Source organism: Diaporthe batatas (assembly GCF_019321695.1).
Source record: "Diaporthe batatas strain CRI 302-4 chromosome Unknown Contig00018, whole genome shotgun sequence".
Lineage (NCBI taxonomy): Eukaryota > Fungi > Ascomycota > Sordariomycetes > Diaporthales > Diaporthaceae > Diaporthe > Diaporthe batatas.
Window position 1 is genome coordinate 153,959 of NW_025408565.1, and position 23,236 is coordinate 177,194.

General features: G+C 46.7%; 5 protein-coding genes across 5 annotated transcripts; 4 read left to right on the top strand and 1 right to left on the bottom strand.

Annotated features, from left to right (window-relative positions):
- Positions 1–4,024: 4,024 nt before the first annotated feature.
- KVR01_012256 (uncharacterized protein) lies at positions 4,025–5,847 on the bottom strand (the record flags this gene model as incomplete). Its single annotated transcript, XM_044784364.1, has 2 exons — positions 4,025–5,518; positions 5,758–5,847. The coding sequence occupies 2 exons, from the start codon at positions 5,845–5,847 to the stop codon at positions 4,025–4,027; spliced, it is 1,584 nt and encodes a 527-aa protein (XP_044638834.1).
- A 4,814-nt stretch (positions 5,848–10,661) lies between these two features.
- Positions 10,662–12,506, top strand: KVR01_012183 (uncharacterized protein; the record flags this gene model as incomplete). Its single annotated transcript, XM_044789419.1, has 5 exons — positions 10,662–10,802; positions 10,894–11,155; positions 11,251–11,442; positions 11,640–12,031; positions 12,087–12,506. The coding sequence occupies 5 exons, from the start codon at positions 10,662–10,664 to the stop codon at positions 12,504–12,506; spliced, it is 1,407 nt and encodes a 468-aa protein (XP_044638761.1).
- A 2,313-nt stretch (positions 12,507–14,819) lies between these two features.
- Positions 14,820–15,563, top strand: KVR01_012230 (uncharacterized protein; the record flags this gene model as incomplete). The annotated part of the gene is made up of 2 exons (XM_044785844.1): positions 14,820–14,888; positions 15,018–15,563. 2 exons carry the CDS (start codon positions 14,820–14,822, stop codon positions 15,561–15,563), a joined length of 615 nt encoding a protein of 204 aa, XP_044638808.1.
- An 880-nt stretch (positions 15,564–16,443) lies between these two features.
- Positions 16,444–16,918, top strand: KVR01_012279 (uncharacterized protein; the record flags this gene model as incomplete). The annotated part of the gene is given in 2 exon segments (XM_044792894.1): positions 16,444–16,743; positions 16,757–16,918. The coding sequence occupies 2 exon segments, from the start codon at positions 16,444–16,446 to the stop codon at positions 16,916–16,918; spliced, it is 462 nt and encodes a 153-aa protein (XP_044638857.1).
- A 4,356-nt stretch (positions 16,919–21,274) lies between these two features.
- Positions 21,275–23,202, top strand: KVR01_012207 (uncharacterized protein; the record flags this gene model as incomplete). The annotated part of the gene is made up of 10 exons (XM_044783833.1): positions 21,275–21,373; positions 21,557–21,699; positions 21,748–21,794; positions 21,981–22,087; positions 22,168–22,340; positions 22,438–22,482; positions 22,577–22,652; positions 22,729–22,800; positions 22,875–23,088; positions 23,168–23,202. The coding sequence occupies 10 exons, from the start codon at positions 21,275–21,277 to the stop codon at positions 23,200–23,202; spliced, it is 1,011 nt and encodes a 336-aa protein (XP_044638785.1).
- Positions 23,203–23,236: the final 34 nt, after the last annotated feature.

The following is a 23,236-nucleotide window of genomic DNA, read 5'->3' on the forward strand; positions in this document are numbered from 1 at the left end:
TAGAAACTAACTTTATATTAACTAATATAAACTTTAACTTCTTTAACTTAATATTAATTAATACTAATTTTAATTTAAATAACTTAATATTAATTAATACTAACTCTAATAATAATAATTTAAATAAACTAATTACTATAATTATTAAATCTATTATATACCTATTAGTATTAACTAATACTAACTATAATAAATTATTTATTTTATTATTATATTTTTAGTAATTTAAAATAATAATATTTTATAAAACTATATATAAACCTTAAAAGTTTTAAAAGTTAAACTAATTTATTATTATAAAAAAGTTAGACTTTTTAAAGCTATAAGGATTTAAGTAAAAGTTTTTATTTATTATAATTAATATATTATTAACCCTTAATAGGTATATATAAAAACATAATATTAAGAGAAACCTTATTTATTATAAGGCCTATTTAATTATTTAAAATTTTATATAAATTTATAAAATTAATTATAATAATATTTATAGTTTAGTTATCTAATATAAAATACTAAAATTATTATTTAAATTATTTTAATAACTAAAATAAATTTTTAATAATTTAATATTAAAATAATTTACCTTTATAAATACTTAAAATATAATATTTATATATATTTATTATTTAAATATTAAATATTATTTAAAATATTATATTTAAAATCCTTTAAGCTCTATATAACCTAAAATAATTAAAATAAAAATAGTTTAGTAAATTATATAATAAACTTATTAAGTTTTATAATTAAACTATATTTAATTTATATATTTCTTTAAATAATAATATTATTATTACTATTTATATTAATAATATTTTAATTATTAGTTATTTTAATAATATTATTAAATTTAAGGTAATCCTTTTAAATAAATTTAAGTATATTAATATAAACCTTTACTAATATTTTTAACCTTAAAATTTATTAAACTAAAGCTAAAATCTTTATTTTTAATAAAGCTACATTAAATATATACTTTAATAATTTAATATACTTAATAGTAATAATTATTATACCCTAATAGATTTAAACTTATTTTTTAAAAAATAGTAATATTTCCATTAACCTTATAATATACTAGTCCTTTATTAATTTAATAAACTTTTAATAATAAGTATAAAAGTTAATTTTACCTTTTAATAGTTATTATTTTAATATTTAATACTAATTTAATAGAATAATATTTTATTATTAATAAGGATATTTTTATTATATTAAATAAACTTTAAATTATTAAATATTCTATTTTAAAATATTATATTTATAAAGCTTAATATATATAATAATATTTTATATAATATAAACTTAAATAATTTAAAATATTTAAAACTAAATTTAGCTTTTAATAAATTATTTATTATTTAATTATTAAAATATTAGTTAATAATTACTAAATTAACTTATAAAATTAAGTATATAGCCTATTTATTTATATTTTTACTTATATTAAATAATTTAAATATTATAAGATTTAAAATCCTATATATTAAGTATCTACCTATACTTTATATTAACAATTAACTTATATTAAACCTTATTTAAAATATTAAAATTACTACTTATTTAAAATATATAATTATTTATTATTACTTTATTTAAAAGGTATTAAAAGTATCTATAATATTAAATATATTCTATTTATAAAGAATTTTATAAATATTTATATAAAAATACTTTTAAAACCTATATTATTAAGTTTTTATTATTTATTAGGTTTATTATCTATTTAATTTCAATAAATTTAAAACTTAGCACTAATAGGTACTAATAAAATAGCAAAAGGGAGTTTAATAATAGGTTTATTAATTTAATAACTAGAATATTATACTATCCATATATTTTAAATATTTCTTATAATAATAATATTATTAATAAATAGGGGGTATATTGGAAGGCACAATTAGGTCTAGCTAACTAAGCTAACTAACACTTATACTCACTCCTTCTAAGCGTTAGGAGAGATTATAGATTTATATTAGAAGGTACGGTTAGGTCTGGCTGACTAAGCCAACTAATACTTATACCCGCTCCTTTTAAGCGCTGGGAGAGATTATAGACTTCTCTTTAATATTAATTAATGAACTATTGTTTACTCAAATAACTCATTAAAGGCTATGCTCAACATTTACATCAAAGACCAGTAAGAGTTGGAAAGGGGGGCTTTCGGTGGAACCCAAGGACATCCTGTGACAGTTTAAAGAGGATGATTCAATAGGTAAACTGATGCTTTTTGATGTCAGTGAACAATACTGTTGTGTCGCTTTGACTCCCTGTGAGTGACGTGAATGATTGCTACCCAAGTGCATTGTGTAGCTGACTACTTTCGGAACGCCGCCCAGGGGTCATTCATCTACAGATTCATAACACATTGGAAGAGTAAGAAGATTATAGCAATGGGAACATACATTCCTCGATGTTTATGCTATACAGGTAACCAAGGAAAACACTGTACTACTTGCAAGTGTAGATAAATCAGAGGCCCCCGAAGCTGGTCGGGCGGGAATTACTTCACCGACTGCTCATCTCCCAGATCAGTGAGTGCCTACATTGCTGCCACACACAATGAAGTATTCCAGGTTTCTTTTGGGTGCCACATTCATTTTCGCCCGCAGTTCGGCCCTGCGTCCCCCCATCCGCATGCCACCATCTAGCGAGTCTTCCCTTCATGACATAACCAAACCCCCTCTACCGACGATCACTGCCAATGCTTTAACGTGGACAACCATTTCGACGCAAACAACGAAATACCCAGCGTATGGAGTATGTGGATACTACTCTGGTAAGTAGCCTTGCCGTGTAATCCGAGGTCTGCTCCCGCTCGCCTGGACATGCAAATCGGGAACTGAACTTCGACATGCTAACATGCATGTCCTGCCACAGGTGCCCCCATAGATTGTCAAGGAAGATTCGTCCCCTGTGTGAATAGCGAGTCATGGCGCGGCTGCACGGTGTATGGAGGAGATCGTTCGACCACGGAGGACTTGAAAATAATACCAACGAAATGCTATGATTACGGATCTCCAGAGTGCAGCGATGCCAGTGCTTCTCAGCCGGGTCAGATCACCTGTTGGTAAGGCTGATGGCGGGCTGAAAACCATCCTTCAAACTATTCATTCTAATTTTGGCACACAGCACCGGGATACCCTATACGACTTGTGGCACTTTCCTCTATTCGACCACCACGTCAGAGACGTTCACCATGCTGAGCTGCCTGAACAGCGCCACCTTATACGGACCTATGACAATGTGCCTTCATGATGATTGCGGCCAGGGCCCTTTCACAACCACTGTTGTGTCCACGATGGAGACTACCAGGTTTGGAATGATCTCCACAACTACTATAGTATCAGAGACCACGGAAACCGTAATCATTCGGCCGAGTGAAACAATTTCAACGACAACTCAGAGTACCATATTCTCAACACCGGAGATAACTGCTTCTAGTATAGTTTCTAATTCCGATCCCATGCCAACTACCTTTAGTACCACTACCACGACCAAAACTGTGTACAGGTCAACAGTTTCAACGCCAGACACTACCAGTACCACAGCAGACGCGACCTCGGACAGTTTTACTACAGTGTCAACAATTGGAACCACGACTAGCGCGGGGCCAGACGGCGACACGGGCTCGGCCACTCCCGGAGCGGCGCCGATAACGTCCAACACTCCTGTCGGCGCCATAGTAGGAGCCACAGTGGGTGGTCTGGTCTTCCTTGCAGCAGTGATATTAGGATGGATATGGTATAAGAGACGCAAGGATAAGCAAAGGGAGTCGGAAAGGTCACAGGATGTCCCTTTACGTAGACTTCCCATCAGAAGGGTTGAATAGCGGCTCATACTAGGCCGACGAGCGAGATATCGGGGAGTGTGTGCATCATTTTCATCGATGACACTGCATCACCGCGTGAGGGTCAGTTTATTAATGACGCGGATGTAACGGGATACCTAGGTAGTTATATCTTTCAGATTTAGTTTCTAAAATCTGATTTCCAAGGTTCCTCCACAAACTTGAAAATCTCCATTATTGCCGGCCATTCTGCTCGTTCATTATGCCTTCCTCACCACCACTCCTAGCAGGCTCCTTTTCCAAAACTCCGTCCTTATCCTTCGGATTCGTCTTACCAATGATGCCCGAGCCACGGAACGCCACAGCAACCACAAGCAGATTCGTCGCACCAAGCGCAAAGTCAAACCACTGCGCAGCCTGCAACCCCTTGAGGGTGGGCTGATCCCACGCCCTCATCGCCCCCGCCTCCTCGACGCTCGTGCCCCTCGCGCCCGCCATGACCGACGTCTGGATAGCCGTCGCGATCGCCAGGCCGATGGCGCGGCCGAACTGGCCGACCGCATTGACCAGCGCGCCGCCCATGGCCTGATCAGCCTGGGGCAGGGAGTGCGAGGTGAAGAGCGTCATGCACGGCCAGGTGATGTCCGCCCCGAACACGCTGAGGATCATGGCCGGCATGCCGTAGGCAAAGTAGGTCGTCGTCGGCGGTATGGGCGTGGCGAAGAGGAGGCAGGCGACGGCCATGCAGAAATTACCGAACATGAGGAGCATGAAGGTCGGGATGATGGCCACGAGCCTCGCCGTGATCGCTGCCGTCAGTATGCCGACGACACCGGTAGGTATGAAACGAAGGGTTGTCTGTATGGCGCTCAGGCCCTGGAAGTCCTGAAAGTAGTAGGTGGCGAAGATCAGGTAGCAGTTAAAACTCGAGAAGAAGAGGGCCATGATTATCATGGCAGCGCTGAAGCGTCGGCTCTTGAAGATGGAGACCTTCATAAGGGGGGTCTGTTTGCCCGTCTTTTCCAGGTGGTGCTGCCAGAAGACGAAGGCGGTGATGATAATGAGAGCCACGACGATGAGGACCGGCACCCAAGGGGTCTTCCAGCCAACGACATTTCCTTCCGTAAGCGCAAAGAGCATCACCATCAAGCCGACCGTGATCAGAACCGCGCCCACCCAGTCGACCGTTGCTTTCGCCTTGACGCCTTGGGCATGCAACGTGGTCGGCGGAGGCGGGATAACAAAATATCCAGCGACAGTTACCAACCCAGCAAGGATGGCCAGAGCCCAAAATACCCAGGTCCAGTGCGCATAACTGGCAATCAGGCCACCGAGTAGGTTTCCAAAGATGCTCCCGAGCGGCGCGCCGGCCGCATACATCGAAAAGGCGTAGTTCTTGGCCTTGCCCGGCGGGAAGGTCGTCCCCAGGATCCCGAGCGCGGTGGGCACGTTGGCGGCAGCTCCGAGGCCCTGAAACCCACGGAACAGGTCGAAGGCGATCTCATTATGTATGACAGGGTTGACGGCCAGCGCGATAGCTACCCAGCCGGACCCAAGGACGAAGATCTTACGCTTGCCATAAATATCAGCGATCCGGCCCCAGAGGAGCAGGAAGCAGCCGAAGGCGAGCGCGTAGGCCGACACGATCCATTGCTGGCGCGAGTCCGGGATACCGATGTCGCGGCCGATGGTTGGCAGAATGATCACGACTGCCTGGCCTGAAAGTGTCTATACCGGTAGTTACTGTTAGTTTTACTACATGTGAAGTCTAAGATCTCACCGGAATCGTACTGCGGCAGTGAGGATATACTGACATTCAGGAAGCTGGCGCCGGTGACAGTGGCGACCAATGCCACGGCCCTCGCTTTTGATATTGGACCTCGCGAGGAATGTGAAAATGTCCGCCGAACTCGGTCTTGATCGGGGGCCTCGTTGCGCTGCCCATCTTCATCTACCGAGCCATCGACTTCGCCAGTGGCGGAGTCATCCGAGGTCGGCTGCTCTTTTGTCGAGCTATGGTCGATTTTCTCAATGTCGCCCTGCGCAGGTCTGGACATTCTGCATACAGCACATGTGCAAGAGGCCGGAACTTGTCTGGCTGCGATCTCTACTGAAGGTCGAGATCAACCAACAAGCAAGCTGGTGCTGAGGAGTCAGGGGGTCAGGTATAGATACAAAAAATTCACCGTCTTTTCTCCTACATAGTACATTTCAGTGCCCAGATGGGCCCAAATGGGTCGGGTAAAAAAATACCCACTCCGCTTTCTCGCAAATGCGCTTAGCTCCGAGGAAAGCAGCCCAGAAGCGATCCGTCGCTGACTCCACATTCCATGGCGCCATGCGGCTCTGGAGTTGCCTAGCCGCTTAGTGATGTGATTCTGGATATAACCTGCATAATATTTCCTATCTTGTACTGCCCGAAGCCTTGGAATTGTGCACGTGGCGCCAGGAAGAAGTTGGGGTCCCGGCCCAAGTGCCGAGACACATCGGTCTCCGAGATTATAGATTGATCGCCGCTTCACCACCGCACTAGGGGAGAATGCGTTACTTACTGCGTGTGATTCTACTCCGCTTGGGGTTGGTGGAGGGGGGTGGCAATTCGCGTCTATTAGTCCTTTCACAAGGTAGGATGCTATGAACAGCGGCTCCGCAATTGCGACATTACAGCAAAACGCATCAATCCTCAACGTCCACTACATTTCCATGCCAAGTCGCCAACCACTACCTAGGTACGATTAACATTGGTCAACTCGGAAAGCAAATCACCCAGATGCGTGCATTTCTCTCACTTGCATCGTTGAAGAGGATTCTACGCCTATAGGAAAAATTGTTGCGACAATGATGCCTGTCCACGGTGATGTCGTCGACCTCGAACAGCCAATGGGAGATAGGCACCATGCCAGGTTGTAAGCCGCGGTGTGACGCTGGATATCGCAGCAACACTAGTGCCATCTCGCAAGAGAGGGGCTTGGTTTGAAAGGACAGGATGTAAAATTAGGCCGGATAGATCACTGATAGTGGGCTGCGTTGTAGAATATATACTGCGAACTTCGAGCCGGACCAGAATAGTACAAGAACTGCTTACCACCTGATTGTAAAATGTCCTTGACCAGGCAGTCCAACTGCTTGCTTCTGTATCATCGACATCATGTTACTCCCCGGCAGCATCATCACGATTTTCCTGTCCACCCTGGCTGTTGCGCAGGTCCAGACATATATTCCGGAGGAAGAGGTCATCAACTCCGGCCGTCCAACTTTCTATGACCTCACACCCCCAATAGCGGGCAAGATTGCATTGGAGGAGCACGTTGGCAACTCTCTCTTCTCCGGAACATTCACCACTCCGTTCGTCAACTACACGAACGAAGTGAACTTTGATATTCCCGAATATGTAACAGATGTGATGGGTCGCATCACTAACATCGACTCGCGTGTTGCTGCCATGGATGCCGCAAATATCACCAAAACAGTACTTTTGTATGGTGCACCAGGTATCCAAGGGGTGTTCAATACCACATTTGCCGTCGAGGCAGCCAAGTTTGTCAACGATGAGATTGCGCGGATCTACACCCGCGGGAACTACAGCGACCGCTTCGACTTCTGGTGCAGCAATGCCCTCCAGGATCCGCCCAGCGCGGCGGCAGAGTTAGAACGCTGCGTCAAGGAGCTAGGCGGCGTGGGGAGCTTCGTGGGCGGATACACGAACAACGGCTCAGCAGACAGTGCTGTGTACCTGGACCACCCCGGCAACCGGGTCTTCCTGGAGAAGGTCGTCGAGCTCGACGTGCCGATATACCTGCACCCCCGGACCCCTCCGCCGGGGCAGCAGCTGGTCTATGACGGCTACAACTTCCTCGCGGGGTCGGCGTGGGGCTTCTCTTCAGAAACGGCAGCCCATGCGCTGCGGCTCATGGTCGGCGGGGTATTTGACGATTTTCCCACGCTGAAGATCATACTCGGCCACTGCGGCGAGGGCCTGCCGTTTTTCCTGCCGCGTATAAATCAACGGATGAGGCACTTCGTGCACTATTGGGAGGGCAAGCAGACACCCCAGTACTACTGGGAGAACAACTTCTATGTGACGACCTCGGGGGTGCAGGACTCGGGCACGCTTCTGGACACCTTGAGATGGACCGGTGAGGATCGCGTTATGTTCAGTGTAGACTACCCTTTTGAGGACAACACTGAGATCTCGAGCTGGTTTGATCGGCTGGAGATGAACACGCACACGAAAAAGAAGCTGGCATATGAGAATGCGAGGAAGATCTTGAGACTAAGCAGTTAGAAAAGCTTATCCATTCGTAGGGGACCCGCAGCCGTCGTGTTCATCATTTTCAAAGTGTCGTCGAAGTAATCCAACGAGGACGTGCATCGTCAGAAATTTGTGGAAAGTCTTCTCTGCGTGTCATCAAGACGGGCAAAAGCCTGCCTCACCTTTCAGTTGCGAGTCCGGACGGGTCGAGTTCGGCGCTTTGAAACGCGTTGCGTCAGTTGTCCGATGGGGAATATATGTGTAGCAGACTGACTCTGGCCACTCTGACAAGCCTTGAAAGCCGGGGGATATCATGCTTTAATAATACGCGTATTATTTTAGAGTCAGTGGGGTCTCAGGTGCAACTGCCCCATGCAGGATCTTTGAACCAAGTGGACCAAGTGTGAGCCAGGCCTCCACAATCAATTGTGTGCAAGTACTTAGGTACATCCACATGGGGCAGTTATACCCGATCATGCGGTATTAAGAGGCTAATACTGCCTGCGGAATACTCCCTGATCTTGCTTGGATGTCGTATTTTCTTTTGCCCCTGGCAGCGGAAGAGGACTTCCACAGTTCAATTCCTTGCCCTCATTCCACCGCTTATTTTACAACACGGTGCCAGCGGACACTCAACTAGGGGGCGTCGCTACATCCGACAACCCGGAATTCTTAGATTTATTAACACGGTTCTATAATATCGCTTTAAAACTCTAAATAAGCGCCAAGATTCAAGTTGCTGATTTACGTCAAGGTAGAATAAATATCTGTACTAGTGAAAGTCAACTCGGGACTTCATCAGCACACCTCACTTAGAGATCAGCAATAAACCACAGAATTGTTCGGTCGAGGTTGGATCAGGATACCAAACTCTGCAGTGCGGGTTCCTCGATTGTGCGAGGGAGTGGCAATTTTCTTAACAGAGAGAGTCGTGTGGGTGGTGATCTATTAGTACTCGTAGTCTGAAGTATTCAAAATACTGAGCATGCTGTCGTCGGAGACTTTGATCGGATCGACTAAAAATGTGCAAGACGCCAAGCAGAACTAAGAGGTCCTGAGGCGATTCGCGAATGATAGGGGAAACATTCACAACGGCCGTATGAACACGTGCAACCAGGATCATTGTTTAGCGTTTTCGAATCCAGTCAGTTTATCGATGAAGTTTTTCTGCTAGTCTTCTCCTCAATCCATGATTTCAGCACAAACATGACGTGACAACACTGCTGTGCATGAGATTTGAGTTGGGTAGGCTCTTGATCGCAGTCGAGAGCGCCAAGATCTGCTCGGCGAGGGATACTGCTTCTGTACCGTGGTAGGACAATGATTTGTTGGAGTAGCAGACAAGAATACACACGCCAAAAATACAGCTAGACTGCCAGCCAGCCTGCGGACCCTCACCCCGATGCGTGATGTAGGGGACCCCTGGGGCCCACAACCAGGTTCCGCGAGGAATTAGGTAATGAGGACAGATGTTAACACTAGTGCACGAATCGGCGCTCTTGAACGTGATGCGGCTCCATAGGACACCTAAGATTAATTGGGATCAGCGGGTACCGAGTAGCAAGGAATTAAAAAACCTTTCATAGGGCCAGAGCCCACTAGAAAGCACGGGTCTTCAAATGTTTCCTTGACCCTCGGGTCCGTTTTCGCTGCAGATAGTACGGGTTTCTCTGGACTGTGGACATTTGATGCGTAATAGGATACTGAAATCTAGATGCAACCACACAGGCCATATCTATCTCTGTAGCACCACCTAGGCATGTTCAGAGACGAGAAAACCGGAGCCAGAACCCAAACAAGAGTAAAAAGCATACCTAGTTTGATAAGAGGCATCACCTTTTCAGAGTTGGCGTTCCTCTTGGCAAGGACTCGGACTCGCGTCTGCCTGAGTTGCAAAGCCTGCAAAAAGCCACCCTCCACAGCGACCTGTTCCATGCACTCAAAATAGCGGGACAACAGGGTGTAACGTTATTCATGATAAAGTTTCTCCGCCCACGCGCAGCTCACCTCGCCATCCTCTACCACCAATCCGGGCACGCTGCGGATTTGACGTCAGACCTCACGAAATGTGGACAGCTGGGGTTTCATACCCCATGGGGCATCTAAGCAATTGAATTGCACGGTGCTGAGGGTATCATATCTAACATGGGACATCTCGGCCCAGGGCTGAGAGAAGAAAAAAACGGAAACCCAAACCGTCAAAGCGCCGGGAAATGGCCGAGGTTAGTGCAGCCTTGTCGTGAGCCGCTGGCTAGCCTCGATGTACATATGGAGACTCTCCGCTAATAACCCACCCAGCCTGCGGGCCGGTAAGCATTAGGTACGTCAGACATGCATGCGACTCCGAGGCCAACAGCCAGGTACGTCCCTAGATACATAGTACATACCTAGTGTAAGTACCTACCCAGTCTGCGTATCCGGAATGACTCCAAGCTCAGGGACACCCACCTCCGCGACGGGGCTGCACTAAGGGTTGTGGGGGCGAGCCGATTCAGGAACGACTACTAGAGATCAGGTTCCCCAGACCTTTCTGCGCTTAAAACGAGCGCGAGGGTCGCTGTTCTTCCTTCCTGCCGCATACCTGCTCCTTGGACCTCGGTGATTACACGTCGATGAAACATGTCTGAGAAGAAGGACATCAACCGAGGGCCCGATGGCAACTTGGAGTCGGGCGAACTATACGGTGTCAAGTCGAATCCGGCTCCCCCCACCGATGCTGTGTTTGGCGAGATCTCAGAGGATGGGCCCAACTTCAGGAGTGTATGTGTTTTCTCTCCATCTGAATTAGGATGAGTCTAGAGTGTATTGTATGTACTTAGGAGGTATGACTGACACTCTATCACCTCTCCAGTTAGGATGGATCGGCGCAGCGGGCCTCATGACAAAATCTTCAATAGGGCTTGGCGTTCTCTCCATCCCCACCGTATTCGACACCTTGGGCCTGATTCCGGGAATCATCTGCCTCATCGCAGTCGGGGCTATCATAACATGGTCCGGCTACGTAGTAGGCGTCTTCAAGCTCCGCCACCCCGAGGTCTACGGCGTCGACGATGCTGGGTTTCTGATGTTTGGTCCTATCGGACGTGAAGGATTTGGCGCCGCTTTCTGCTTATGTATGAGTGTATCCCGTCTCTTGGTCTATCAAATTGGGCAATCGTCCGGGAAACAAACCTGAAAACTCCATTTTCTAACTTTAGGACGGTATTAGTCTGGACCTTCATCGCCGGCTCCGGCATGCTCAGCACGTCGATCGGATTGAACGCAGTATCGGCCCATGGAACATGCACGGCCGTCTTTGTGGTTGTTGCCGCCGTCGTGGGCTTCGCCTTTGCCAGCATCCGGACCCTGGGCAAGCTCAGCTGGCTGGCCTGGCTCGGCGTCAGCTGCATCATCATCTCGAGTACGTTGGTTCTGTATTCTCTCTGTACGGTTATCGGCATTGTGTTTTCCTAAATGCTGGGTCTTGAGCGTTGGCCACTGTATGAGTTCAGGAGGGCGTCACATACGTTTTATATGTATGGGATTAGAAAGGAAACGATCCCAAGCAATGGTCCTGGGCCTGTTGGCGCCGAGTCCCCGCTGACGTTCCGCCCCCAGTCTTCATCCTCACCATCGCCGTCGGTATCCAGGAGCGGCCCGCCGCTGCCCCACAAGAGGGGATCTGGGTCTCCGATTACAAGCTCACCAACACGCCCGACTTTGCCAGCGCCGTGTCCGCCGTGTCCTCCCTGATCTTCGCCTTCGCCGGCATCCCGGCCTACTTCAACATCCACGCGGAGATGGCCGACCCACGCCTCTACACCCGGTCGCTGCTCGTGTGCCAGTCCACTGTTACCGCAGTGTACATCACGATCGGAATCGTTGTCTACTACTACTGCGGGTCATATGTCGCCTCGCCCGCCTTGGGCTCCGCCGGCCACGAGATGAAGAAGGTGACCTATGGTGTCGCTCTCCCGGGGTTGTTTGTGTCGACGATTCTTACTATACACGTAAGTGTGCCTGATAAAATTTGATGACCAAAGTTTTTGACTAAAGAGCGAATAGCTACCGGCCAAGTACATCTTCATCCGAGTCTTGCGAGGAAGCAGGCACATGACCGCCAACACAATCACCCACTGGGCAAGCTGGATCGGATGCACCGGCGGAATATCCATCGTGGCCTACGTTATCGCCAGCGGTATCCCGGTTTTCGACGGCCTGGTCTCACTGATCGGCGCCCTTCTCGGTACTCTGATGTCGTTCCAGCCCATGGGCTGCATGTGGCTGTACGACAACTGGACCCAGGGCAAGTCTGAACGCTCGGTCAGATGGATTCTGATGGTCTGCGTCAGCGTATTTGTGGTGGCGTCGGGAACATTTATGATGGTCGCTGGTACCTACGGATCCGCTCTTAGCATTGCTAAGACCTACGAGGCGACGGGAGGATCAGCGGCATGGTCCTGCGCGGACAACTCAAACTCGTAAAGCCATAACAACCAAGCATGACTTTAGAAACTAATGTAAATGATTTTCACATGATGTGAAAAGAGCGTTCACACCCGTCTACGCCGCACCCCCCCCCCACCCGGCCAGGGATGTTTCGGCCGGAGGGAACAAAAGGATTCCAGATGTAGATCCACGGACAGTCAAGCGTGACGCATGTGGTAGCCGGCGGGAGGCGAGAAAGGAACTGAGCCACCACCAGCACTTGAGGTGATGCCGCAGGGAGCTAGTAGGTGCTGTCCAGCTGTGTACCTGTGCAGTGGCCTCAGAAGACAGGGAGGGTATGCCCAAGCTTGTTTGCCATTTGCAGCGTCATATTCTACCTCGATACGGATCATATTCATCAGCGGGTCTTCCAAGGTTGAGATTGCAGAGTCAAATATGGCAGACACAATAAATCCATGGTGTCTGCAGTCCTCAGGTGCTGGACACCGCCGTTGGCAGAATACGGTTGAATTGAGAGCATTCGCAACTATCGAGAACAGAGAAAACGGTCTTCGGTGCAGAATGAAAAGGAGCCTTAGCAACAACCTTGGAAGCTGTCAAAGATGTGTGTAGGTTGAAATGGGTAGGAACAATTAAAAGGACAGTACCCGGGGGTCAGACCTTCGGTTACCCCCTACACCTACCAGCATAGGGGGTACCAAAACCCCCATACAGCCAAAACCTATATATACTTAAAAAAAAATAAAATACTATACTTAACTTAATCTAACTTATTTAAAAAAAATAATATAAAATAAAAAAAATAATTATATAAACTTTATTTCTTAAGGAATTTAAATAAAATAATTATAAAATTTTAAAGTTAAAATTTAATTAAATTTTACTATTTTTTAATATTAATATAATTATAAATATAGATTTTAAATAATTTTATATTAATATAAAATATATTATTATAATTTTTATAATATAAAAATATTTTAAAATAATATTTAAAACTTAAAGTTAAAGTTTTATAATTTATATAAAGTATATAAAATAAAAAATAAATAAAGTAAATAAAATAATAATTTTATTTATTAATTTTATTTATTAATTTTATTTATTAATTTTATTTATTAATTCTATTTATTTATTTTATATAATAATTTTATATAATAATTCTATTTAATAATTTTATTTTATTATTTTAATTTAAAATATAATTAATTTTAAATTATTAAATCTTTATTTATTTCTTTATTTATTTTTATTTATTTATTTCTTTATTTATTTATTTATTTATTTATTAAATAAATATAATAAACTTTATTTTATAAATTATATTATAAATTTAATTATAAATAAATATTTTTAATTAATTAAATAAAATTAATTATATATATATATATATATATATATATATATATTATTTTATAAAATAATATTATTTTATATTTATATTTATTATTTTATATTAATATTTATTAATTAAAATTATAAAATATAATAAATTAATTAATAAATATATTTAAAATAAATATATATATTTATTAAAATTATTTTATAAATTATAAAATAAATTTAAATTTAAATAAAATTTATTTTTAATTACTTTAATTTTTATAATATTTATTTTAATTAAATATTAAATAATAAATAAAGAAATATATAAAATAATATAATATATTCTTTTATAAATTTATTATAAAACTTTAATTTTAAATTTTTAATTATATTATATATATATTTTTTATATTATAAGAATTATAATAATATATTTTTTATATTAATATAAAATTATTTAAAATCTATATTTATAATTATATAAATATAAAAAAGTAATAAAATTTAATTAAATTTTAACTTTAAAATTTTATATTTATTTTATTTAAATTCTTTAAGAAATAAAGTTTATATAACTATTTTTCTTTACTTTGTACTATTTTCTTTAAATAAGTTAAATTAAGTTAAGTATAGTATTTTATTTTTTTTAAGTGTGTGGGGGTTTTGGTTGTATGGGGGTTTTGGTACCTACTACGCTAGTAGTGGGTTCCTCGGAGCGAGAGCGAACCCACGGGTATGTACCTCTTTTGTGCTGAGATGGTGAGCTAACGGGTTAGTCCGTTTCTGCAAGGTGTAGCTGTTAGTCAAGTATTGCCCGCCACCTCCGCAGTCAACAGAGATTACGTAACTTGCCGGCTCGCCTCCGACGTCACCCCAAGCCAGCGCCGAGTCGCATTCAACGTCGCCCTCAACCATGGAACTGCCATCAGCAGGCGACTCCAACCGCATGCTCATCAACATCGCCTTGCGAGCGGGACATGGGATGCTCATCCTACAACAGGAAGCTCCGAAACGGCCTACGACATGGCCTGCACAACCGCTTCCCCCCGGAAGGATCCCCCGAGGCCCGCCGGTAAACACAAATCCAGTCCAGTCCCATCTCCGTCACACTCAAGCGCCCGCCTGAGAACATTGGAATGCTCGGCTGACCTCCATCGCAGATATGACTTGAACCGGCTCGCATCCCCACTGCTCCGACTCCCCTTTGAACTGCGGCTCCAGATATACCGACACGTCCTCGGAGACCGGCAGATCCACATCTTCTTCGTCCCGTGGCAGCAACACAAGCAGCGCACGACAAAAGACGGCCAGCCCGCGTCCGCCGAGACCGTCAAGGGCCGCTTTCACTACGAGGTCCTCGAGAAGAGACAGGACCCCTGGAAGGAGGACCGGCGGACCCTTCGCCTTCGGAAGCCCACCTCATCGGCGGACCCCGAGCCCATCACCCTGCTGTCCGGCGTCTGCCGCCAGCTGTACCACGAGACGGCCCTGCTGCCGCACCAGCTCAACACCTGGTCCTTCGAGACCATGCACGTGATGGAGCGCTACATACTGAAAGAGAACAGGATGCCCCTCGTGCAGCGGCGGGCCGTGCGGATGCTCTACTGCAAGGAGAGGCTGCCCAAGGCCCTGGAGAATAAATTCGGCGGGCTTCAGGCCATCATCTGGAAGGACGGCAGGAAGCTGCGGTGGCAGGACCTGTCGCTGTTCCCCGAGGTGGCGTGGAAGGACCGCGAGGAGCTGAGGGAGCGTACCTGGCGGTGGTGAAAGCCGTGCAAGGCGCCCTGGCCCACGTTGGGCCCCTCCTTGTGAAGGTCTTGCTGGGACCAACTGTTAGTTGCAACACAGGGATCTCTTCGAGGCTTGAATGAACCGTCTGCCGCCTTGACGGTTTTTCTATGGTCCGATGTCACGGACATGCCTGACTACTGTAGAAACTTTGCCGCCATTGCTGAAAGTCGCGGCCAAGACTTTAGAGTGTGAGCTGTATGGGCATTGCTTTGAACCGACTTCTCTTGCGGAATTTTCCACTGCTGCAAAAGAAACCCAGCTGTAGAACAAGCCAACGTCATCCACTTCGTGTGTTATCCCAATACTTTTCATGTGCATGGCGTTTTTCGTATCGCCAGTCAAGGGCCCCAGAGCTCCTGGCAGCTCGTGGCAGCTCCAACCTGCTGAGACCAACTTCTACCACCCAATCTCAATTCCACTTCCTCTCTCTACCTTTTCCTTTCTCTCTTACCCCCCCCCCCTCTTTCACTTCCAACTTCCAACCCCTTCTCTTTACCTCTCTCTCTCAACCATCAAGCCACCACCCTCCCTCCTCCCAACAACCTCCAAGCCATCTTGACCATCGCGCGCTCGTAGGTTCTCTCCTCTTCTCTCGCGGTGCTGCACTGACCATCCACGACCGACTTCAACAGTCAACCAAGCTGAAAGACCCAACAACAAGATCACCAAGTCCACCCACAGAGGTAAATACCAAGCAATCCACCATCAAACACAATCCGTCCTTAAATCTTCATCACCCATCTCCATCACACACTTCCATCATCACTACTCACATCTGCCTGCTCACACTTTCGCTGTCGTTATAGGTCAAATACCGTCAAAGACCATCTCAATTTCTCTCCAAACACAACCGAAAATGCCTCGCCTTCCCGACCGAATTGGGGCCAAGACCCAGAAGATCCTAAGGAGCCTCTCTATCGAGAGGCAGGACTTCGGTCGTCATTGGGACGAGATCCAAACCAACCGGAACCTCGGCCGACTTTCCGATGTTGACTTCGACAAGCTGTGTATGCTTGTAGCGATTGCCAAGCAGTGCGGTGTGCCAGCCGACGAATTTTCGCGACGAGAACTGCACAAGGCCTATAAATGGTCCAGCGCGAGGCGATCCACCGAGCGCAAGATGCGCAAGCTTTGCGCGAAGGTCCATGACCGAATAGTGAAGCGTCAAGGAGCAACCGCGAGCCACCATTCCCAAGACGAGGGGGAACCTCAAGATCGGGCCCGTCGGCCTGACAACACCGCAGGCGAACCTGCCGGTCAACAGGCTGATCAGTCTGCAAACATCGAAAACGATGTCAATCACTGGCATCCTCCAATGGTCTACCCTGTAGAGGGAGCAAGCTCTCTCGACGGCTTCCACTAATAATAGAATTACATACCAGCCTAGCAGGGTTTGCTTCCCCGCGCCATCTCGAGCAGCTAAGAGTGCTATGAAAGCATCATTCGATGCTTAACGGAGCAGCTACCCTTTTACCTCCCCAACCTAGTCGCAACTAATTTAAGAGCGCGACCGAAACCGTTGGCGGTGGGTGAAGTTAATGATGGCAGGTGCGGACAAATCCTGTGTTCTAGGATACCAACTTTGGAATGGAACGTTGTGGACGGTGTTGTCAGGGACGGTCAGGAACGGTCAGGGACAGTCTTTATTAGCGCATCTAGTCACGACCTCTCACGGCACCTCATCACACATCTACACCATGTCTCAATTAATGTTCATTTCACCTTCAAGTTCTTCAAGCAATTTACCTTGATAATATGTACATGATCAAGGTTATCAAAATTGCGCCCCGACCACATCACAGTTGACCGTGCAAACGGCCAGACTAAAGGGCCTGTGACAATCAACAATGATCCGTGGCACCCGCCGGTGGTAGCAGTTGTCAGGGCCGTGGGCTGATCGCTCGCAGGACCAACCAGTGGGTCCGTGCACCCCGCTTATCTTATCAGCCCAAGGCCTCCCTACCCCATACCTCTTGCGATGTGGGATTGCAGCTTCGCTGCTTCCCCCGTACTATTCCTTAGGCAACTCTTAGTCTTACATCAACAACCATTTGCAGACAATTTGAGTGTCTTTTGACATAGGTCGCGAGGATCTTCTCAGCACTTGGCCAGCAATCACTCGATGAAATCCACAATGTCACCTACTAGCTCTGGCTGGGACCAAAAAACATGCGACTCAGAGAAGAGCCGCCCACAAACCAGAACCAGGTTTTTTTTGCGTTTTGCGACCGGCCCAGCACTATTTCCGACAGACCTCTTGGAGGCATCTGCAGAGGAGCGCTACAATTTTCACGAAACAGTCGTCTGCTTCGACAAGATGGACAACGATCCATGGCACCCGGCAATGGCGGCAGTCAGAAACCAGCCTCCAGTGATTGCAGTCGGGGAGCAGTCACTTGATGGCATCGAAAGTGTGGCATACCAGCACTGGCTGGGACCGGAGGACATGCGCCTCAGGGAAGAACCATCAACTAATCAGAATCAAACCAAGCTTCAATTCGCCACCGGGCCCGCGCTCTACCCTACAGATCTACTAGAGGCCACGGCCGAAGACAGATACAATTGGCACAAGACTGCCGTCTGCTTCGAGAAGGAGGCGGCTGTTGCGCAGGTTCCTCTGTCGCTACCTAACCAGTACCGAGCGGAATACGTGAACAAGGTCCGTTCATGCAACCCGCGCCTTAAGCCGAGTCACCAAGAATGCTATGAGAGCATCGTCGGCTGCGTCAAAGCTGAGCGTCCCCTACACCTCGTTGACATCATTGCGATGTTTACCTTCGTACACAATTGCATCTCCGAAGACGGCCGCAACCGGTGGCTGTGGGAGAAAATGAAGCTGGCGGGCGCCGAAAGGTTTTGCGACCCCAAATACCAATGGAATATCGACGATGACGGTGTTTTCAGGAACGATCACGGCCAGTCTCTGGCACACCTGGTGACTACAGAGGCCCCAATGCCTCGACATCGCCGTAAGAACCGGGCACAGATCGGGTCTAAGAAGGACCGCGCCAGATTCCAGCGCCGCTTAATCCACGTCTTTCAGGGGTTCAATGCCCACGGAGTTGGGGTCTACAAGACCTACTATGACAAGTTCCTGGCCAACGAGGCCGCCCTACGACAGCTGGAGCAAGACCAGCTGGACATAGCCACGGACACGGAGCTGGACGTGGAGGAGCGGGCCGCTCGAAGCCGTGAGTCGGGCGCCACCGGCGCAAGGCCCGCAGCCAGATCGGCTCGAGGAAGGACCGCGCAAGGTTTCAACGACGGATCCTCCACGTGTTCCAGGGGTACAACGAGGATGGCGTTGGTGTCTACAAAACATACTTCGACAAGTTCCTTGCGAACGCGGCCGCCCTGCAGCAACTCGAACAGGATCAGTTGGACATATCAACTGAGATGGACGTGGAGGAGCGGGCCGCTCGGGGCCGGCAACAGAACGGAGACCGCCACGCCGTGCCCGGCCATTGGCTGGACGAGCAACGGCGAAGCAATTCGACGCCCTGCGAGGACAACAGTCCTCGCGAGAGAGACTTTCGGTCTTCATGCTCAGAGCACCTGTTAAGGCAACAACCACTTCCCCAGAATGCCTGTCGGTGGCCGTGACGCCTCGAGCCAAGTCCTCCTCTCCATCTTTACCGCGTTCTTCCTTTTACATCACATTTAGAACAGAGTCACAAGGCAGCAAGATGAGGCCTGTCGATCTGTGAGCAATCGTCGGTCGCGCAGATTCTCGCCGTCACCTACCCTCGCATACCTACCGTCGAGTACGACCACATCAGCTGGCACGGACTCTGGACAGGACAGACGCGGATTTTTTTTACATTGCACATTTTACCTGTATCTCATAGCTTTCATCTACCCTCGCCATTGACACCCAAAATTTACCCCTGGTGCTGCGTCCATCAGCACTGGAATCGCTGGGCTCGCTTCTAATACATTCAAGATGGAAGGGTGGATGTAAAACCGGGAATGGAACAATGGCTTGCAGCAGTCAGCTGCATTTTCATCTCGGATAGCTTTAGCAACAGATGACTGACGATTCCCATGACAATTGAATTTGGTGTTTTGCTCTTTAATTTTCATAGTGTGTCCAATTGTGTGACTATTTACGTCAACGGCGGGAGCAATTTGACGCCCTGTGAGGACAACAGTCCTCAACTGAAACCTTCCAGTTTTCATACTTGGAACATCTACTAAGGCAACCATCAATTTTCCAGAATGGAAAGTATCTATAGCCTACCTGCCGACGCCCATAATGCCTCGAGCCAAGTCTTCCAAGGATACAACGATGATGGCATTGGTTGGCATCTATAAAACCTACTATAATAGGTTCCTTAGCAACACGAGCACAACCCAAGAGCTTTAATAGGACCGGCTTAACATTTCTACGGAAAAGGATAGGAGGGCGTCGGTTTCCAGGGCTGAGGGGTAGCCTCAGTTGCTGGCGTTTAGTCTCATCTAGCAAACCGGCTGTCAGGGCAGTTATGATTTGACCATGTCTCAATCAAAGTTCAATTTACCCTAGGAACACACGTGCCCTACATTGGTAATTTGCCTCAAGAATGCGAAAACGATTAAGGTCATCAAGATTGCACCGCCTATGATGAGCCGTCATGGATCTTTGCACACATGACCCCGGAGCATACTACATCTGGAGAATTCCGCCACAATGATTTATGTGCCTTCCCTGCCCGGGGACCTTCGCTTTTTCTCCTGAGTGCCTTGACGGCACCGCGCCAAGCAGGTCCCATGGAATGCTCGGGGTATATGATTTCTTTATATTCTTGAACAACTGACATCCGCTGTACCTGATAGTCGAAGGTGTCTCCCGTACGCCTAATCAACCCCACCGGCTTTACCTGGCGAAGACCGTTTCCCCGAAACCAGTCCCGCGCGAGGAGACAAGATGGCCCGGTTGTTCGGATACATCCATTACCAGACCCGCCTCCAACTTCCTCGGCCCCCGAACCAGCATTGGGCGATCGACCCGTGCTGATACACTAAACGTTCTTGACTGGATGACCACGCGTGATTGTGCTACAAAAGGCATCTGCCTTTATTTACCCAGTACTCCCAGGCTTGGTGTTTCTCTTCGAAGGCTACTGTGTATATAAGACCAGGCTCGGCACTCCTTGACCCCTTAGAATACATTATCTTCCATCCTTCCTCTTCTCTTGGAAGCAGCCGTTCCACTGGACTAACACCTACCAGCATCAAATACGCCACCCAATAAATGTGCCCGTTCATTTGCATAGAATCTAAATCAGGAAATAATCGAAGGCAGAGACAGTCATGCAGCAAGGCCGGGTAAATCGACATGTCGGCAGTTGGGTTATTGGATGCATGATAGATTACTTGGGGATCATTCCCGACGTATGAACCACCTAAGCCCACGGGGCCAAAATTATCCAAGCGCTGCACATACCCAGCAGTTTGGTATGATTTGGTCCATGGAAAAAGAGACAATGATCAAGCGGATGGTACAGCTGCGCCTTGGGGAGCAACACGAACCAGAGGAAAAGTCTGGGCATGATGATAAGTATCCCACTTTGCCCCTACGACCAGGCGCAGGTATCTATCTGTTGTGTCTCCAACGATATCGCTTTCAAATCCAACGATACCTAACAGCTTCCTGAACCCTTCGGCCAAGTCAATCTGTCACAGAAACGCCTTCTTTTTTAACCACGATGAAGTGGATTTCCCTCATATCTGCACTTGCTTCGTGCGGGCAGGCCGCCCTCCGGTTCGGATGCGGCACTGTCAGTATCCAACGGCTTGACCCTCTTGTAGAGCCAGGAAAGACCCCATCGTCTCACCTCCACCAGTAAGGCGCCCGAGCTGCGTTTGTGCCGAACCGGCTTGCCATACCCGTATCATTTTGGGCCATACTGACATGCACGATAAAGAATCGTTGGAGGCAACGCTTTCAACGCCACGATGAGCGGCGACATCGGCGAGAAGGGTAAGAGGATGGAGCCTTGCTATTTTGGACGATGTCGTATACTTACCGAATCTCAGGCACTTGCACCACCTGCACCTTCTCCGAGGACTTTTCCAACTACTGGACTGCCGTAATGTTTTTCAAACATCCTACAAATGGCAGCTACAAACGGTCAGACGACCTGCACCTTCTCGTAATTATCAGCTAACAACCATGAAGTGTGCCTATCATCGAGAACGACGCACTTCCAGCAGGCATCAATGGCGGTACGTCAGACATGCAGGACTGTCCAAATATCATAACTATCAGCTAATAAGGACATTTGCCAGGAATGACTGTGTATTATACGTAAGCAGATTTTTGACGCATTATCTACCCCTAAGGGAACAATTATGGCCCGTTGTTGGCCAATAAATCAATGGAATTACCTAGGTAGGGGCTGCTGGTTGCAGAGTCGGGAAAATTCTGCTCCTTTGGCTCTTTGAAGGCTGATTCCGAATGCTATAGACAACAGGACTTCTACAATAACGGAAACCAGAAGATCACAGCCTTCCCGAAAGTGAGTGAAGGGTTTGCTGCAGGGCTAACCTCCTAAGAGGCTCGAGTACCCTGAGCACGCGCTGACGAGGGACTGTCCAGGGATTCAGAATGACTGTGGGCGACCCGAAAGTTACAAGCTCCGGCAAGTTCAACGGCCAGAAGGGCCTGAAGTTCGTGTGCCTCCAGAACAAGTCGACGAGGTTCCCCGAGCTCGACGTCTTCCCGACGCAGCCGTGCCCTGCTGGCATCATGACCGTCCACCACTTCCCCACGTTTGTACCCCCTGTTTTCGTTGTTTCTGGCTCTTCCTCACCTTTTCAGTTGCATCAAATGTTGAGACCGGACGTTAACCCGATACTCTTTCCTTAGGTGCTGGGATGGGAAGAATGTGGACACACCGAACCACCAAGACCAGTAAGCACTCCTGTCACTGCGCCTTTTCTCTTAGGTTTAAGGATGTTCTGTCAGGCAGCATAATGCCCTCCAAGGCGGTTCTAACGGCGCATAGCATGTACGACACTCAGACAGGAGCCTTCCAGCCCGCGGGTGCTTGTCCTGCGTCACATCCGATTCGCATGCCCCAGGTAAGTGGTTTCGTTTCTAATCCCCATGCATATAATAGGTATGCGGAGCCTTGATACAGCGGTAACCGCCATTTAGCTGGCGTACGAAACGTTGTACGATACATCCAAGTTTGCATCCATGTGGCCTAGCGGCACGCCGAACCCCTTTGTTTTGAGGTGAGTCCATTGATATGACTCTCTTAATCCATGCTCATGACAGTGGATCAAGTAGACTGATTCCAGAAAAATAGTTACATGGGCAAAAACGGCAATTTGAACGGCTACGGAACCCACGCCGACTACGTCTTTGGGTGGAAGGGTGATTCCCTCCAGAAAGCCATGGACTCGAACTGCATGTTCCAGGCCTGTGAGAACGGCAGACCCCTAAAGTCGCAGAGCGTCGCACAGATGAATGCTTGCACTGTGAAGTCACAGGTGGTCGAGGACATTGACGGCTGTAAGTATCTCTCCGTGGCAACCATTTCCTGTACCAGGACATAAAATCGTGACCCAAGCTGACGCTGCTTCCACTACAGGGCTTCCTGAGCTCCCAGGGATGGGCGGCATGTGAGCCAGATTAGGTTGTTGGGTGGCAAGGCAACAAG